The sequence below is a fragment of the Magallana gigas genome, chromosome 7 (genome assembly GCF_963853765.1).
Source record: "Magallana gigas chromosome 7, xbMagGiga1.1, whole genome shotgun sequence".
Classification (NCBI taxonomy): domain Eukaryota; kingdom Metazoa; phylum Mollusca; class Bivalvia; order Ostreida; family Ostreidae; genus Magallana; species Magallana gigas.
In genome coordinates this window covers 37,766,578-37,785,256 of record NC_088859.1, presented here as the reverse complement: position 1 = coordinate 37,785,256, position 18,679 = coordinate 37,766,578, and the positions used below count along the sequence as shown (strand labels likewise).

Sequence of the window (18,679 nt, the reverse complement as noted above, 5' to 3'; positions counted from 1 at the left end):
AATTCCCATAATTCAATGCGGCAATGGCGACCTATGGGACTGCTGTTCGTCTTTGTCCAAAACAGCCAATAAAACACCAAGAATAGGTTTCTGCCTGGTAAGGACGCAACAAATACTTGTTAAAGAATGTGATACAATATTTCTAGAGTGTAAAAATGTCCAAATCTGTCTTGTAACGGGGTCGTTCTTCGGGTTTTCCCATAGGTAGCCTGACCCCTCCCTGGTACCTCAGTATAGGCCATACGGTGAAAAAGTTACTTACTTTCAAAGGGGCACATGTTGTCATCGAAAACAGCCATGCTCTTGTTTGTTTATTTTATCTAAATGATGATGACATTGTCAGTTATTTTGCAGAAATATTTTCTATATTTTCAAAATATTTAAAACTGAAGAAATACACAATTTTTATAAACAAACATTTGTATATTCTATTTTTTATTAGTTTAATAGAATGTTTTTATTTATGTTTGGTAGAGAGATGCACTAGAGTTGCCCATTCTTTTTATGTTCAAGTGCATGTATTCTGAGGGTCTTGGCTTTCACCCTTAGTCAGGTTGGGATCAATCGCCCTAATGGGTTATAGCCTGTTTGGTATATATGTTACCCAAATTGGGATACATACAGTATTTGAGGTGCAAAAATCTTTAAAAAAAAAATTTGATTTGGTAATTTATAGATCAAATTTTCATTAACGTGTATCAAATGCAACAACTTTTGGTTTACAAGTTTTAAGTCTTTAGTTTGTAAGATTGATCCAGAGAAGTTTTGCATATATATAATGCTGTTCACATATCGAGGGTTCAATCTCCACAACAGTGGGGTTAGACAAAAACTTGTTTTACAAAAATTGTTTCATTTCATCAATTCTAATGCAGATTAACCATACTTTTGCAAAATAAAAATTTCGAAATTTTTGCACTTTAAATTTATATATGTATATATATTTATATACATGTATATCTTTGAGCAATTGAACAAAATCTCATCCTCTGACTCAGGAAAACTTCATTTTTCCAGTAAAATATGAAATACTAACGAGTACAAGTTGCAAGATTACTTAAAGTTTTCCTTGAAAAAGCATGAAAGATTCCAGCTAACAAGATTAAGAAATTCTTAATAAGTATAAGTGCACATTCACTATTGATTGAAACAGGTAGATATTGTAAAAACCAATTATCCCAAAGGATATGCTATTCTTGTAAATTATGAGTCGAAAATGAAAAACATTTTGTACTTTACTGTCCTGTGTATGACAATCTTCGATTTCATTATTGTGATATTTTCAATGATAAATTGTACTGTGGTATTGATCCCATAAAAGAAATTGTTAATCCATGTGATTATAATACTACAAAACATCTATGTATATACTTGGATAAATGTTTTATGCAGAGAAAACAGTTCCAGGGACTTTGAAGTATTGTATAAAACTGTCTTGCATGCTGTAGCCTTTATGTTACAATTTTCTTTTGTCTGTCATTTGATTTCATTTTGACTGTATGCCAACATGGTGATGTCAATAAACCATTGAATTGAATATTCTATTTGGGGTATTATATCCAAAATGGGCTATTACAACTCATTTGGGTGATTGGTACCAACCTGTTGGATATATGCTTGAAAATAATGTACAGAAACACCAGGGTCACTTAGTTTTGTTTTTGAAATATATTCAAAGTGTTAAACATTTGGGCCATCACTTATGCACAAGTATCGGCCATGACAACTTTGTTAGACCATACTTATTTCTATGTCAATTGACTACAGAACCGGTATTATGAGTTCCCTTAAAGCTGCTTGGTCCGATTTTATATAAAATTTTATGCACGCTTTTAAACGATGGCTATGCTTAGTATATGTATAATAATAGACATTGCAGTAGTTTTACCCGTCCAATACATATGGGATAAAAGTGTGAAAATACTTACAAAATTTGCTAACAAAACAAACGACATTAAAAGGTACCGCGTTATTTCGCCTCATGTTAAATTTCACCCCTGACGACGAGACGGACATTGGTTGTATTACGACTTTGACATCGCTTTAAATAAAGGTCGAAATGATCAGACAAATTACAAATAAACATGTGTACGTTTTGTTCGTTAATATTTCCAAAGTCTGCTATCTTTACCATCGATGCATAGCATGCGGGTTGAATAACCCCAATCATTCGGGGGACGAAACCAAGCGGTTTCCTTTTGTAAACATTCCCGTGATGCATTTTGGTTTGTTTTTTCGTTTGCCCAAAGAGAAATTATTTTTATTAACTTTGAATATTTCTAACTTTGAAAGGAGACTGATTCTGCTGGTGTAAATAGGAGAAAGCCCATAACTTTCTAAGATAAATGATTTGTATGGAAAAAATTTTGATAATGTTATTACAAAAAAATCGGACCAAGCAGCTTTAACATTTAATGAAAACCACCATTACTGTTTTATATTGTGTAACCAACATGATAGAGAGACAAAACCATAATTTTTAAGTTGCCAATCAGTCTGATATGTAAAATTAACAATACACCGAACATGTTGGTTTCATAAAAAATGTCACCCCCCCCCCCCCCCCCAAAAAAAAAAGAAAAAAAAAAGAAATGAAGTAGCATCCTTCATCAATCATTACACTATTGTACAATCAGAAAATAGTTTTACAGAGTGATCCTATTTTTTGGATCACCACATTGTGGTTTTTCGAAACAATGTAAACCCTCTCTGAAACTGATGATGTATTAAACAAAAAATTATGTTTGGTTTTTGGTGTTTGCAGGTTTAAATTGTTTTGATGTATTACATGCTGTGTGTGGCATGTATTTAACATTGTTAGTCTAAATTTATGCTCATATGGCTCAGTTTTGAGTTAAAGTAAAATTGCCAAAATCTCCAAGGTGATAGAAAACACATAACTCCTTTTTTATAATTTGAATCAGGGTTGGCAAAATAGAGGGAAATACTTATATTTCCCAGGACAGTGTGAATTTTTGGTAATTCCCGAAAATTAATGGTATTTCCTGGGAAATGAATAACATCTACATACTTCATTAGTACAAATTTTGTATACCATACAAACCATGAGAGATCCTAGTATATGCATGTATAGGCAACATGAATTATTTGCTTCTTTCTTTTTTTTAGGATGGAAGTAATCTGAAAATGACTAGCAAACATGAAGATCAGTGTAAGTAACGGTTAAATAATCTTCGAGTTATGAAGGAATTCTCAAAAAAATCATTCAGAAAAAGATACATAATACATTATATTAAAAAAAAATGAAATACACCAGCATTGTTCACCAATATCTTCATCAGCAGACAAAACAGATTAAAGACAAGGATGTAAATTATCCATGATTAAAATTCTCATCATTTGGAAATCAATTCTTTTCCCACAGGGCACCAAGACCTGATGACAAAAGGGGGTTTCCATCAGGTGTACGACAATGACATCCCATCAAGGGCAAGGCTGACCTGTCCCCCAGGTCTGAGTATAAAGGCTGTTAAGGACCATGAAGGCAGACCCAGTAAGTAATATCACAATGATCAATGGGCCCAGTAAGTAATAGGGCAATGACAATTGGCCATGATTTGCTCAGTTTATTTTTTTAATTTTTCTTCGTCAAATTCTATATGCAGACTGCCTTTACTATGTTACTCTCTTCTTTTTTACAGCTTTTGGTGTGTTTGCCAAGAAGATAGTACAGGTTAGAACAAGATTTGGTCCCATTTTAGCTCCAACCAAAAACCGCTGTAGGTCTCAACCCATCCCCCCTCCTCAAGATGAAAATGTTGATGTCCATCAAGAAAATCTACAGACTAATCAACTTCCGAGTGACTTGCCTCCCAATTCTTTGCACAGTCAGATATCTATAGACCAACATGGGGACAAGTCCCAGATGTCATCAAACGATCAGATACTGCAGAGTGTCAAATGCAGCATTCAGGAGGTTGCCATTGACAGAAATAATGTGGAACACCAGGATATTGTCCAGCAGGCCCTGGGCATCGTTAAGCTGGCGGACGATCAGCACGGTCCCAGTCCGTACGGAGATGTGACGACCACACTGTCGGACACCATCCATCTAGCTACATCACTAGCCAGCGAATCAATGGCTGGTGCCGGCCAGTTTGGGACAGCGCAGATTGGGGATGACCTGGGTTTGACTGTTCCTATAGAATCTACAATGAGTCCAAGTGTGACTGAGGGGCTGACATTAACAGTTACACAGGCCCAGAGTTTGTTGGCTCATATGGACACCTCTAGTTTCACCTCTGTAACCAGTAGTGGCTCTTTGATATCAAATCAACAAGACATTTTAAATAGTGTTGTGACTGAACCTCAAATGTTGACACAAAATTCTGAAGCTCATGTTGTTGGTGTTGTGAAAAATGCCTTTCAAGGGGTTGTTAATGAGATGATGAATGAAGTCTCGCCTGTACCAGTCACGCCTAAAGAGGAAGAATCGTTACAACCAGACCCTGCTGATCAGCCCTTTACTCTCAAGGTCAGCTAAAGATACACACAACGTTCTTTATGAGTTTGTTTGAGCATTAATTTAATTGTCACTGCTACTATCTTAATTTTAGTACATGTTCTGCTATTTTAGTTATTTTAAACATTTATGTTAACTTTGTGCATTGACTTGTCAAAATTCTTTGTTAACTACTAGAGTCTGAAATGTGCATTAAAATTCCCTTCAGGGAAGCAATGTGTCCAAGGGATGTTGTGAATGAAACATGCATTTGTATGAAACATGCATATGTATGGAACATTGATAGTTAATCTTTATCGAAAATTTTGAAAACTAGATATGTATATTACATGTTATGAAGTGTGTGGAACTAATTATCTGTGCTACTATTGACAGGTTTTCTATGAGGATGGTTTTGAGGAGGAGCTGGATCTCTCTGATGAAGACAAGTGTAACTGGATGATGTTTGTCAGGCCGGCCAGGACTGCTGCAGAACAAAATGTGGTGGCCTGCCAGCATCAAAACAAAATCTTCTTTGTGTCTACCAAGGTGTGTATCAGTCGGTACCATGTTAAAGAAGAAAAGCGTTATTTTTCATACTTTTCATTATGATTTCTGTTAAAGCTGTCATGAATTCATAAAAGCATTTGGTCGCCATATTAGTTTTGATCGCTCCTCTTCTGTCACTGGGGTATATATACCGGTTGAGAAAGTTACGGTCGGTTGCTTTCTGATCGAGGCATTCAGGTTGCACGGACTTCTGAATGCATGAATTACACAATGTAGTAAAATGTTTGTAATAAATAATAAAGGAATCAACAATCAATAAAATACAAAATATATTTATTCTTTGAAAGAATTTCCAAGGTATCCGTAATATTTTGCACATAGAGTGCTGCCTTGCTTCACATGCACATCGAACACGTGTGTCGTTCATACAGAATGCATAACGTCTGCATCATTTTTTAAACCCCAGCGGCAGTACATCCAACACTATAGCTAAATGATAGTCAATCAAAGAAAGTAACAACATAACATCGTTTCGATTCGTTCATACATAAACGCTTCGTTTCTAAAAATCCATGCGATCATTGACATTGCTCGATCTGCCACAGTGTGTAGTTTGCGCATGTGCGATGTTATATTATACACAGGAAAACGGTCTACAATAATCGAGGATTTTTTAAGTATCTGTGGCTGGATTTCAGTCTGCTTGTTTCGTCATTCATTGGATATGCCTTGCCAGTGAAGTGGTTGTCATACTATTTTTGTTCCAAACGTGTTTCTACACGTCTTTTCGTCCAAGGTAACGTGTTCGGGTGAATGAAATACCTGAATGCGGTGAAGCATGAATAGTGCTCTCGGCCTTATATAGGGGGTGTGTAGCGATGAGCAGAACAATAGAAATCGACAACTAATATGGCGGTAGTTGGAGATAAAAGGGAAATAATGCGTATTTATGAATTCATGTCAGCTTTAAGATGAGGTTTGAATAGACTGAAGAAATTATATTCTTACCTGGAACTAGTGCATATAATAGATATTAAAAACTTTTTGAAATCAAATTTTATTAGACGATTGAACTGAAATTACAATGGTATTTTTCTTTTCATGTTTTACGGATAGATTGAATACATTTCATTTATTCTGATACCCCAATACCAATGATTTGATTCATTTTGAAATCCTTGTAGCCTATTCCCTCAAACACAGAGATTAGGGTTTGGTATGAACCAGATTATGCCATACTGGTACAAAAAGAACTGCTGCCAGAAACTGATGTCCCGACCAATCCTGCTACAGGTCGGTACATTGTTTCATCTGTTAGATGGTACAGTGATGAATTAAATAAATGAGTACAGTAAAACTCGTTTAGTACAAACACGGATAGAGCAAATTCTCAGATATAGTGATGGTAAAAGTCTTATCAAATCTTTGCAAATTTTACGGTTATAATTAATACAGATATAACGAATTTATGGATATAGCGAACTGATTTTGAGGTGAATGATAATGATATTTAACACTTTTATAATGAACTTCTTTACAAATTAAAAAGGTTGCACTACCATTCAACATGCATGTAATAGTTTTATTGAATTTATTTTCATATAATTTTTCAATTTACAATTTTATTATTAAATGTATCAAAGTAATGCATTTTTATTTTAAGCCTCAATTAGCAAAAATTATAGTTTGATGAAAGAGAACATGTGTAGTGAATCCGCTATAGTTATTATTATGAAATCGTTAATCGGATATAATGAATTATGGATTCAACAAAGTAAATCCATTGGTCACTAGGAATTTTGCTATAACCGAGTTTTACTGTACAACTTCTTTACATTTATAGACTTCAAGTAAATACCATATTATAACTCTCCTTCTAATAATGATGACAATGAAATCTTATAAGGCTTGCTCAGGTCTGTATGTTAAATAATTTTAGTGCTCTTTTTAATACATTTAAATGATGCCAAACAGAGTCTTGTAAACGTTGTAAGTCACAGACCAGAATATGGTCAGTAAAGTGATCATTTTACAGCACTGCAGTGTGGTGCTGCAGAATGGCTGATAAGTTGACAGGTGATCTACGATTTCCAAAATGTTACAAAGTTGAACAATTTAAAGTTTAAATATATCTGATGGGTTAAAGCAGTTGTGTATATATAAACAGAGAAAAGTAAAAAAAGCATATTCATGGAAAAATGGTTTTTTTCTGTTCATCATTTGGGAGTGGAAAATCTTTAACATTTGAACTGGCACCCTCTTTATACCCAGCAATAAGTTAAAAACATGCACTAACCACTGTGCTGGTCATTTCCCTATTGGTCTGTTTTTTAATAGCGCACATTTTATTTTTTAGTGAATTACAAGACTTTGCTGATGCTACAATTATGTTTGCAAGATCAGAATTCCTCTTAAGAACTCAAAAGAAAACATTTAAGAATGACATAGAGTAGGAATTAAAATTTCTGGCACACTTAAATGCAATAAATATAATAATATTAAAACAACATAGAAATTTGAGCAAGTCTTAAATCTTATATTTAGGGATTACCATAATGTTCTTACAATCTTATTCCTAATGAATCAATGTTCATGCATATATTGTTATTCATTGTTTTATTATGTGTTTAGGTTATCCATCTAAGTGGGCATGTTCTGTGTGTCTGGAGGGATTCAGTACATTTAATGAGCTGGAGGCTCATGCCTGCGCTGGTGAACCCCCACCTGACAAACGACAGCTCAGGGGAAGGCCTCGCAAAGGGAGACCCAGAAAGTATGTCAAGCCATCCAAAACGTGGCGAGCTAGGCTGGAAAAAAGTAGATTACCACCACGAAAACGAGGCAGGCCTCCAAAACTAAAAGGGATGTTAACAGTTCCAAAGCCACCAAAGGAAGTGAAAGTCCCCATCGCAGATCCACCAAAGATAGAAGAAAACAACCTAGAAGATGTTATTGATAATCCCCCAGACCTAGTGGATGATGATCCTATGGACAAAGATGACCATGAAGTGTCTGCTCTGGAATTGTTAGATGAGGTTCTTGGAGAGGAGGAAGACGATGAAGATGAGGAGGATGACATAGATATACCTATCATGCCTCGAAGACGAGGCAGAAAGAAGAGGGCTCCTGGTGCTCCAAAGATTACACGCACTCCAAAACGGGAACCAATGGCATGTCCTCACTGTGAAGAAACATTTACTAAAGAAGCATTATTTGTGATACATGTTTCCGAACACACAGGAGTTAAACCATACATCTGTGAAGTGCCTGAGTGTGCAAAAGGATTCATGTCCAAATTCAAATTAGAGAGGCATAGACTCATTCACACCTGTCCAAGATCCCATAAGTGTCTGTACTGTGACAAGTCATTTAACAGAAAAGATCATTTGAAAAACCACATGGTTACCCATGACCCAAATAAAAAGCGTTGGGTTTGTGAAGAGTGTGGAAAGGAATACTGCTACAATTTTTCATATCGCACACACAAAGCCTTTCATGATGCGGATGCAGGTCGGACTACTGAGTGTGGCATCTGTCACAAGCATTACGATTCAAAGGACGAGTTACTGTATCATTTGAAGGTGCACAGTGGTGCCAGATCTGTTAAAAACTGTACTGAAAAAACTCATGCGTGTGAGGATTGTGGGAAAACATTTTACACAAGGAAAGATGTGAGACGTCACATGATCACTCACACAAAGAAAAAAGACTTTCTGTGTCAGTATTGTCCACAAAGATTTGGAAGGAAAGATCATTTAACAAGACATTTACGATCATCACACACTGGTGATAACACCAACAATCGACCCAAGGCACCAAGGGCAGAAAGGAAAGAAAAGCAACAGTACACCACTTCAAATGTCTCTATGGTCGGTCTACAAATCCCACGCGATGATCAGAATATCCTAGTCACATCCCAGGCTGTTAACTATCAACAGTTACAGCAGTTATCAACAGCTTTTGCCTCAGAAATACCAGTCCCACTTCACATGTTTGATAATGCAGGTAACCAAACTGTGATTGCAATGCCCAGTATGGGAACAATACAAACACAGCAAACCCAGCAGCAACAGCAGCAGCAACAACAGCAACAACCTTTGCAAGTTGCAGCAATACAGAATGTGCAACATGTTGCTATTCAAAACCAAATGCCAGTTTCGGAGAATCGTTATGTCGAAGCCATAATAAGACATCAACCTCAACAGAACATTGTTTCTTCAACTCCAACTGAGTATAGAACTCTAGAACACCAGCCAAACATACAGACTTATATACCACTAGCAGCCCAGCAACAGCAGCAACCTCAACAACAGCAGCAACAGCCACAGCAACACCTGCAAATAACAAAGACTGAAAATATCGACCTTAATTCAAGGGCCAATGGAGTTCTACAGACAGAGTATGTGCAAACCACGGGGGCCAGAAATGACCCTAATTCACGCCCCACAGTTCTTCAGGCCACTGAAGTCAACAGGCAAGGAAATCCTCCCGCTCAAACGTTTTCTACATTGTTGGGCTACATGGAGACTCTAAGATTCTTGGAGAATCTTCCTACAAATGCCCAGGGAGCTGTTATATCTCAGATGCAGATGCAGCAGGATGGACAACACCTTCCTACCATGGTGCCTATTCAGACTAGTACTCTAGCGTATTCTGTGGCAACAACTGCTACCCCTACTCACCAAATCATTCCCGTGGAAATGCAGACAAAGAGAATGGCTGTAACCCAAACCCAACACAGTGCCTATCAACAACAGGGGTCCTGATACTTGGTCTATGCAAATAATGTTCTCTGCCAGTCATATCTTCCATTTTCCAACCCAAGGACTATAACTCCTGCCATGTATCAAGCCATGATTCTTCCATTCAGCTTTCTAACCATGTTATTGTTAGTGATGTTAGGGACTGATTATTCATGGTTTTGTTCTTACTTTTATCTTATTGATCTAATATGTAATTTAATTTACAAGTGGTTTATTCTGTATTGCATGTATTTATTTATGAGCCATTTGCTTTTTTTTTCTTTTTTTTTTTTTTTTGGAAAGGTCTGAGACTAATTTATCAAAATAAGATAGTGTATGTGCAATTTGAAAACAGACTTATTAACAAAATCAATCGCAAGAAAATAGAAATGTGAATTTATTTATTTTGGAAAATCATGATTTAATTTTCTGCCAAAGAAGCAGTTTTGTGATATGCATGATTTTTTAAAAACATTTTAAAGAGAATTCGGTGAATTTTTAATGGCACTAGTTATGTTCCACAATTTTGCTGACTTTTTACTTTTGTTGTTTTACACTTGATCTGATTCAAACCATTTATCATAATGTTGGTATGTCATATGATCCCAATGAACTTTTAAAAAAAGGAAATGTAAGAATGGATTCCAAAACTATTCTCGATAGCCATATTATTGGCTGTTAGAATTTTTTTAAAAATCAGTTTGAAAATGTTGAAACTAATCATGTGATACGAGGGATAGTTTTAGATTGTAAAGCATAGACAGTCATACGTTTGACTTCTATTGAAGTATTTCATGTGTTTAATTCCTTGTTTTAAATTTATCCCCACATATTTTTTTTGGTGAAAAGGGTGTAATAAATTGACCAGAGCATTCGTCTGGTATGTATAAGATAAAAAGTCATGTGACCTGTTTCATAATTCTTTTTTTTATTAGAGATGATCTAGAACATCAAATTATAATGAGTGATCCATTAATGAATACTGTTGATGCATTTAATAGCAAATGCTCGTCATTAAAAAGAAAATGCATTTGAATTTTTTGCTTTTATACTATGAGTTGTTCCTCTTTGTATCAAACAACTTGTTCTGTTGGACGTATCATCATTTCACTGACCTGCAATGCAAGACACGTCCATTAATGCAATGAATCAGTTTTGTTTATGTTTATCACTAATTGAAATGGAGTATCAACCTTCGTGTGTATTTCATCGGAAATTACTGATATCTGAATTTGATTATGCATAGGATAAATACTGGAAAATTGAGTACCAGTACAGTGTATCTAAATTTACCTGAACATGAGGAGGCGTTGCCAGTACGAATTCTACAGACTTTGCCATGTCATCTGGCAGTAAAGCCTGTCATCAAAATTGGAAAATAAAATTATACATTTTGTCACAAACATCTATAGGTTGCAAAATGCACAGGATCAATTTTTGTCTTGAACAAATATAATCTGAAACAATGTATTGTTTCTTCATGAAATGGATTCTGCTGTTTCTGGGTAACTATATTTGGTTATTTTATGTTGTGTATGGTATAATAGGGTGGTAAGAGCCGACCTGTCTTGTGTTATAACACTCCTCCCCGTCCTCTCTCCCCATCAAGTTGTACGCGAAGTTGGTGCGTACCAGACCGGGACTAATGCTCTACAAGAGGATAAATATATTAGTAGGTCAGTAAGTCCAGACTTTCATAAATGTCATAATCCGAGGGTTGACGTAAAAGACATGCGGTTAATTCCAAAAAGAATTGCGTCATGCAGCCAAATCTTGGATTAGTCTGACTGCTTAAGTGATCCATTAACAACATTAAGGCTTTATTTTGCTATAGGACAAGTAGGGGCTGCTGTCATATATGAACTTTACGATACGAACAAATAGTTGATATGTAAATCACAAATTTTTATTTAAAAAATACATTTTAAAATGACAAAGGTTACAAAATAAAGAAGCTCAAAATAGTCACCGTGATTTTGATGTGGGAGTTGGCTCTTCTGAGCTCCCAGCGCACCCCCTCTGTCAGGGCTGTTACAGCGTACTTTGTCGCCGAGTAAAAATGGGCTTTTCCAAGACGATGTCCAGATAGGCTTCAATGTGTTTTATTGCATTGATTTTAATCGCTGGTGTGTTAACTTTTTTCTGACAGTATTCATGTATGCAAACATTTGGTTACCAAACATTTTGTTATCGTCAACAAGATATTGTAAACGGTTTTGAATTTTGCCAAATTTCAATGAGGACACGATTATTCATGTATTTTTTAAGTCAGCCAGAACGAGACTTGTAAAATACACACATTATCATAAATACCTGTTGATGTTTATGATGTGTCCATCGTCGACCCCGCGATCTAACATGGACTTTACAGACAGGTGCGTGCACATACAAACTGCCCGCACATTTACCTGAAACAGAACTAAGCAAAATTATCGGCGAAATCTCTAATATACTACCCTCTTCATTTTTATTTATATTAATTTCTTTCTTAACATTTCTTAATTCACAATAAGCATGTCAACTGTTTGTTTACTAGGAATGAATCTTAGCAAAATACGGCGTTATAACTAAATGGTCGGTAAAACGATTCGAACACGAACTTGCCACATCACCTCCCAGTCGTCGTAATGGCCGTCAATGATGGGCGCGTCCAGTGCAAGGCCAGCATTATTGACACAGACATCCACACCTAACAACTTCTCCCTGATGAGGCTGAACATCGCCTCTATGTCCTCCCGGACTGTCAAGTCACACTTTATAGGGAGGATGCTGCCGCGTAGTGACATACACTCTGTCGTCAGCGTCTGAATTCAAACGTACATGAGATTTACTTGAATTAAAGCTGCATCTGTTTAAACACCTAACCGTTATTAAAAATGAATCTATGCTCCCCTACCTGTAGTTTTTCTATACTTCTTGCGCAGGCCGCTACACGCATTCCGTGTGAGGCCAACATTTTGGCAATAGCCCTTCCTGACCCCATGGAAGCTCCTGTTACTAAAGCTGCACGGCCCTCCCATTTCTCCATGTTGAACTACTGTACACTGTCAGGTAAATGACCAGATACACATTGGGGTCTCTCAGCCTTTACCTGTCCGGGGTCCTGAGAAGACGCCTCCGTGTCGTGATCGATGTGCACCGTCTGTTGTCCTGTATCACCAATCAATTCTGCCGGGGTCTTCTTGTTGACAGTCAAAATGTGCTCAAAACAACAGCTTCAGAAAACCATGCGAACTTTATATTTAGCTGGTAAAATCAAAGTTAAAATTGTATCATCAACGGAAAAGCAAGAGTTTTCAACATGTATAGCTGTAATAATTTAGGAATCTGCCATCGTGTTCGAACCTCAGTCATTACAATAAATATTTCACCACTACTCCAAACCCCGTTCCATTTACATGCTACTGTACAAATTGTAGTACATGTACTAGATTGGGAGAGGTTTTAACAACAGTGTTTACTTTTATGATCGTCTTTTAAGTCTCTCCAAGATAAAAACATTTCTTTTTCAAATTTTTACTATTAATGTGAAAATGTGGCAATTATCAAGGCTATGTATTATTGTTGTTGATTTTTTTCCCTCAATCTAACGCAAGTTCTGTTGCATGATAAATATATTTTATTCATTTAAATGCAATTAAAAATAAATGTTTTAGAGATATTGTATTTTACTTAATCAGAGTACTTAGGATTCCCTTTCAGTTCTTCTCGCATACACTAAAGTTATCTAACTTTGTTCATATGTGAAAGTTTAAGTTTTGAATTAAAAGTTTGCAATTTTCCTGATTACTAAATTCCAGCAATCAGTCCTATTTACTTCCGAGTCAATTACCAAAAAATGGCCCTTGAATTCTAAATAACAGGCATGTACAGCGCTATCTGATGTCTCGCAGTCAGAATTGGCGACTAAGCTGCGATAAAAAAAAAGATTAAAGGCTGAAGAGGAAAAAGCGAGTAATCTGCAGACATTAACAAATGTCATTCCACCATAATTTGTTGCATTGAAATTGCTTATTAAATATGTGAATATGTACAAACAATGTGAATAGGAAAATCCAAGAAATCAATCGCTGCAGTTACGTGACTTGTATGTACTTTTTCCAATGTCTCTGTAATAACACTGCGAATCAAATTTGTAAAGTTTAGTTCAATAAATTTCATCAATGACGCAAATGACGTAATGTTAGGGTTAAATACAAAATTAAAATAACATAAAAATATCAATAATTTAGTCGGACATTTACTGAAAATTGTCTAAATGTAAACATTACGGTTGGCGTGTGATCATAAAATAAAGCCCTTCGCTTTGTAGTAGAGATTTATTTTTTATTTGATCACGCCCCGACCGTAAATACCGTCTCATAATACTCAACTTATATTCGTAACGTTACATAAAGAACCTCAACGCTGCACGACGATTTTGACGCGACTAACCTTTTTTTGACGTGAGAGTCTATACATTAATATGCAGGAACTTCTTACCTATCAGTATTAGATGAAAATCCTATATAAACATGAACTAGATACGGCTGCTTCTTCATTGGATTTCAAGTTATGGCTGATTTTCTTTCGTCTCCATTTGAAGCGGCTCTTCCGGAGATTATCCAAAGCATCCGGCGTCATCACACCAAGAATACAGGCCATCATCCATATTCATAGTACACATTTCAAATATTAAAAAAAATAATTACATAAGGAATAAGGAATCATTCTTTGAGTATTATGAGGTGATAATTTTGGTCGGGCGTGATCAAATCCAATAAAGCCCGAAGGGCTTTATGATAGATTTGATCACGCCCCGACCGAAATTATCACCTCATAATATTCAAAGAATGATTCCTTATTACTTATATTTATATAATCTTAGGCCATCGTACGATTAAATATTTAAATATAAATAAACAAACCCCGCTGGCGCCTCGATTTGGCGTCGTTTGTATTATGAGTTATATAGTACAAAATCGATACGTAGTGTTATCACAGGCAAAGACACTGGATAATGTAAATATATATGTATCAAGACTCCATGTTGAAGCGTCAAAGTTCTCGGAATTGGAATCCAGTTCGGTGTCATTATCTGACAGTGGAAGCCGTGCAGCCTGGTTTGATAGATTCGACCTTGTCGCCAGAGCTGAAGTTACTGAATGCATAATTTGGTTAAATTAATATTTCATAAAATACAGATGTCTTGGCACCTAATTTCCTGGCATTGGCCATTTATCATTTGAACATAAAATATTTAAGTGCTTGACAAACATCTTCCTGTGTTGAATGTAGTAATTACAATTAACAGATACTATACTTTAAACTTAATTAAAACAACAAAAACTTGTTTTGGTTTATTTTTTTTTTATTGTCAATGTTTTATAATTTTTAATCAAATTGCACATTGAGTATTTTATATACAAACTTTGCTCGTAATAACAATACTTTCTAATAAACAAAACAAAACAATACTTCTTAATTTTCATATAAATCACAATGTCATTGTTTTAAACATTTAAAAAAATAATCTGCCTGATTTACTCTAAAGAGCAGTTACCTGCCCCTTAATAGAATACTGGCAGACGGCATAAATATCACAGCACCTAGTTAAATATAAAATCCTGGCATATATACAAAATAAAACTGATCCACAATATGTATAAATTACTTACATAAATGACAAAAATCCATGCTTTTTGATATGTCATCAATACTTTGAGTGTATGTAAAAGTCAGGGACCAGTCAAATTTGCCTCATCATTCATTCAGACACCAAACCAGACAAGACTAAGGCCAAAATGAATAGATTGTGTGTTTCCTAGCTATTTCAACCTGGACAAAAATAAGGTTGATATGTATGAAGCTAATTTCATTTTAATCAAATATTTTTATATGGTAAAGAGAGATAACTTAAAAAAAGAATTAAAAAACAATTACCTCTGGGAAAACTTAAGTGTTTTGAGTAAAAATATTTGTTTAAGTTGTCTTCCTTAAAGTACTATTTAAGATAATTGTTTAAAATTACAATATGATAGTGCTAAATCTCTGCCCTATGAATACACCTGAAAAATGTCCTGTTCTACTTGCAGACATGACTTAAAACAGCTAGCAAGTGCAAAAGGCACTAAAAATACATCTCATTGAAAAATAAAATAAAACATACATGAAATTGATCTTAACAGAAGAAAACAAAAACTTAAGGCACTGTCAGCATATCCTCTTCCTATTATATTTTTTGAGTCTGTATGTTTACAACAGTCATGGCATAAAATAAACAATAAAATGAACTCTTGCATCTCGGTTTTCATCTCATCAAATCCATTTGTAAAGTCTCTCAACTGATACAAAAGAAGGCTTAAAGACTAAGTTTCATTTGACCACTGAAACTGTTCATTCCTACATGCAGCACTTCATATACATTTACTCTATACTGTATCCTTCAATAATGTTATTCAACAACAAATCAAAGACATCCTTTCTCTGGTCACAGGAAGTGAACTCCTTGTCAGCAGTGCTTAACCAGCAGCTTGTTCATTGGATGTAATGTGTGTGACCAATCACAGACTAGATACACTGGGATGATGTTGGAAGCAGATGAGAGCTGGTCCTAGCTAAAGGCATCTTCTGCAGGGGGTACGTAGGAGAACCCTTGGAACATGTTGTCCGCCTCCATCACACTGGCACTCACTAACTTGCAGCTACCCATGGACTTTCCAACTGAGGCTAAAAAGGATTTTAAAGCAATCATTGATAAATGCCATTGATCCCCAAAACTAAAGAAACTATATAGACCTCCATTCCATTAATAACATTTGAAGATAATTTGTACAGATATTTAACCTTAAGCAATTGCAAGTATGCTTGCAATATAACATAATTTGTGATTTAATTAAAAGGCAATATAGATCATTAGTTTACCTGGTACAGGTTCTCTAACAAATTCTGGGTCAACATGTTTCAAATCAAGCTGACCACTCTAAATAAAAGAAAACAAAAATTGTATAACTGAAACCAAGTTTTCTACATGGAATTGGTGGAAAGAGAATGATACACATGCATTTACATGTATTATGATGCACATTAATATAAGTTAATACAGAATGCCTACCACATTGGGGTTGTAGGGAGGGTTAATTTTCTTGGCATCCAGATCATCCCAGTTGATGTCGGCAAAGAAATTGTGGTTCTTAATCTCTGTGAAGTCTCTCTTGGAACCTAGCCTCTGTTCCTTCTCTTTTTGTAGTAACTAAACGAAATCAATACCTATGAAACTCCTTATATCATGATGTCTTGGCAGAACATATTTAAAATATATTTGTGTCCATTAATTCAAGCTTCTACTGTAGATTGATTCAATGAAGCTGATAAATTGACTGATAAGTTATCCAGTAAGATCTGAAGCTTACCCCATCCAGTATCTGTCTAGCAGACTGTGAGACGTTGGTTCGGAGTCTGAGGGGTTTATACAGAATGTTGTCGTACATCTCAGCTGTGTCACGACTATAGAAAGGAGGCTAAAAAGAGATAGAGAATAATGTACATTACATTTTGAACAATTTATTAAGTGGAGGGGGGGGGGGGGATTAAAAGATGCTTGACTGGATGTACCAAGAACTTTGAGATACAAAATTAACGATCATGAGATGAAGTTGTTAAAAAATGATATTTCCATTCTGGAATTCATCTACATGTATCAAAATTCTTTATCATTGATAGTTATAATTAATGGGTTCACCTATTAATTAGTTTCACATTTTGGAATTCATCTTAAAAAATGCTTTATCATTTATGATAGATAATATTCAGATTAATAGAATAGCCAGAAATCCGAACGGTGCACTGTGACCTGGCTGGAGCATACATACCAGTCCATACATCATCTCGTACATGACCGCCCCCAGACACCACCAGTCCACCGTTTTATCGTACGGCTGCTTCCGCAACACTTCTGGAGCCAGGTACTGAAACACAACAACACCAATCAATCAATTACTCCAAACAATTAACATGCCTCATTAGCAAGTCAAAGAACCCAAGTACTGGAATTCGTAGTCTGAAATTTGACAAGTTCCAAGACAGTCACATTTACAGATAGCACGTACACAATGGTGCTGCATGTAATAAGGATACCAGTAAATACATGTATATGAAGTATAACTATATGTGGTACTTCAAACTTATGAGTAAAAATAGCAGTCTTGAAAATAGTTTGAAGATTAATAACAGAAAAATAATTGAGTCATAATGGATGAACTTGAAGTAATTTTGTTTTATGGGTTTGAGGTTTGTATTCATTAGGGAAGAAATAGCTCTCAATACAATTCCTAAAAGTCTGTCGGGTTGTTAAAAGTTTCTTGACATAAGATGCATTAGATACAGGTTCCTCAGTGCAATGTAAACAAGTAGAAAATGAATTACCTTTTAGAAATACGCAATTATGTTACATGCTAATTCATGTCAAGTGTTTTATCCTCATGTCATTTGTGGTTTGTGTAAAAGAGGTTTTTTTGTCAATTCAAAAAACCCCTGGTTTTTGTTTTTCATGTGTAAAGATTTAAGGTATGAATGTTTGCTAATTAATAAAAATCTTAACTAATTCTGAGCCCCCCCTGCAGGTTAAAAAAAATAATTCATTTCCTTGTCCGTCACACTTGATTTAGCCGACAGAAATTTAATCAGTATTCTCGACTCATTACTAAGGTTACAACCTTAGAAGATTGATGTCAGCCTAACGATAGAGAGGAACATCGCGATCAGACCACAGGGAGAGAGCGCAGTGTACAACCTGTATACCTGGCTACACCCCGTCAGCGAATGAGGGCAGGGTCTGCCCATTAACCGCTAACACCTGGTGGAAATGAATGCCGTTCAAAACATTGATTAGATAATAGGCATATTTTTTTGTTGTCTGTGTAGGATGTTGATGTCAAATAGGTCCCCTAATGACACATAACTTAAATGTTTGGGAGCTGCATTTATG

General features: G+C 35.6%; 3 protein-coding genes across 9 annotated transcripts in view; 1 reads left to right on the top strand and 2 right to left on the bottom strand.

Moving 5' to 3' along the window:
* Position 1: 1 nt before the first annotated feature.
* Positions 2-10,750, top strand: LOC105331535 (uncharacterized). The gene is made up of 7 exons (XM_020068634.3): positions 2-97; positions 3,130-3,172; positions 3,386-3,514; positions 3,663-4,495; positions 4,859-5,011; positions 6,157-6,265; positions 7,604-10,750. Exons 2-7 carry the CDS (start codon positions 3,148-3,150, stop codon positions 9,736-9,738), a joined length of 3,384 nt encoding a protein of 1,127 aa, XP_019924193.3. The 5' UTR covers positions 2-97; positions 3,130-3,147; the 3' UTR covers positions 9,739-10,750.
* On the bottom strand, positions 10,158-14,380 carry LOC105331538 (dehydrogenase/reductase SDR family member 11). Of its 2 annotated transcripts, XM_066066156.1 has the most exons (8): positions 14,197-14,380; positions 12,611-12,929; positions 12,315-12,518; positions 12,028-12,122; positions 11,684-11,804; positions 11,278-11,364; positions 11,008-11,073; positions 10,158-10,829 (listed from the first exon to the last, which is right to left on the bottom strand). In XM_066066156.1, the coding sequence occupies exons 2-8, from the start codon at positions 12,740-12,742 to the stop codon at positions 10,788-10,790; spliced, it is 747 nt and encodes a 248-aa protein (XP_065922228.1). In that variant the 5' UTR covers positions 12,743-12,929; positions 14,197-14,380; the 3' UTR covers positions 10,158-10,787. The 2 variants fall into 2 exon arrangements, with proteins under 2 accessions (XP_065922228.1, XP_011432073.1); XM_011433771.4 differs by lacking the exon at positions 14,197-14,380 and having other exon boundaries at positions 12,611-13,072.
* Positions 14,381-15,050: 670 nt separating this feature from the next.
* Positions 15,051-18,679, bottom strand: part of LOC105331539 (serine/threonine-protein kinase Sgk1) — a 28,203-nt gene continuing 24,574 nt past the window's right edge. For all 6 annotated transcript variants that reach the window (XM_066066152.1, XM_066066153.1, XM_034455011.2 and 3 more), the window contains 5 exons: positions 17,565-17,660; positions 17,106-17,213; positions 16,808-16,945; positions 16,618-16,675; positions 15,051-16,422 (listed from right to left, as the gene is read on the bottom strand). In XM_066066152.1, coding sequence (XP_065922224.1) covers positions 16,307-16,422; positions 16,618-16,675; positions 16,808-16,945; positions 17,106-17,213; positions 17,565-17,660 — 516 coding nt within the window. In that variant the 3' untranslated portion in view covers positions 15,051-16,306. The remainder of the gene's footprint in view (positions 16,423-16,617; positions 16,676-16,807; positions 16,946-17,105; positions 17,214-17,564; positions 17,661-18,679) is intronic.

What these genes read in the sequence shown, in the direction of transcription:
- LOC105331535 (XM_020068634.3), top strand. Translation starts at nt 3,148, where the DNA reads ATGACTAGCAAACATGAAGATCAGT. An exon ending in TAGCAAACATGAAGATCAGT is followed by an intron (nt 3,173 to 3,385) that starts GTAAGTAACGGT and finishes CTTTTCCCACAG; the next exon opens with GGCACCAAGACCTGATGACA. An exon ending in TCTTCTTTGTGTCTACCAAG is followed by an intron (nt 5,012 to 6,156) that starts GTGTGTATCAGT and finishes AAATCCTTGTAG; the next exon opens with CCTATTCCCTCAAACACAGA.
- LOC105331538 (XM_066066156.1), bottom strand. Translation starts at nt 12,742, where the DNA reads ATGGAGAAATGGGAGGGCCGTGCAGCTTTAGTAACAGGAGCTTCCATG. An exon ending in ACTGGGAGGTGATGTGGCAA is followed by an intron (nt 12,123 to 12,314) that starts GTTCGTGTTCGA and finishes GTTCTGTTTCAG; the next exon opens with GTAAATGTGCGGGCAGTTTG. An exon ending in CACATCATAAACATCAACAG is followed by an intron (nt 11,805 to 12,027) that starts GTATTTATGATA and finishes AACACATTGAAG; the next exon opens with CCTATCTGGACATCGTCTTG.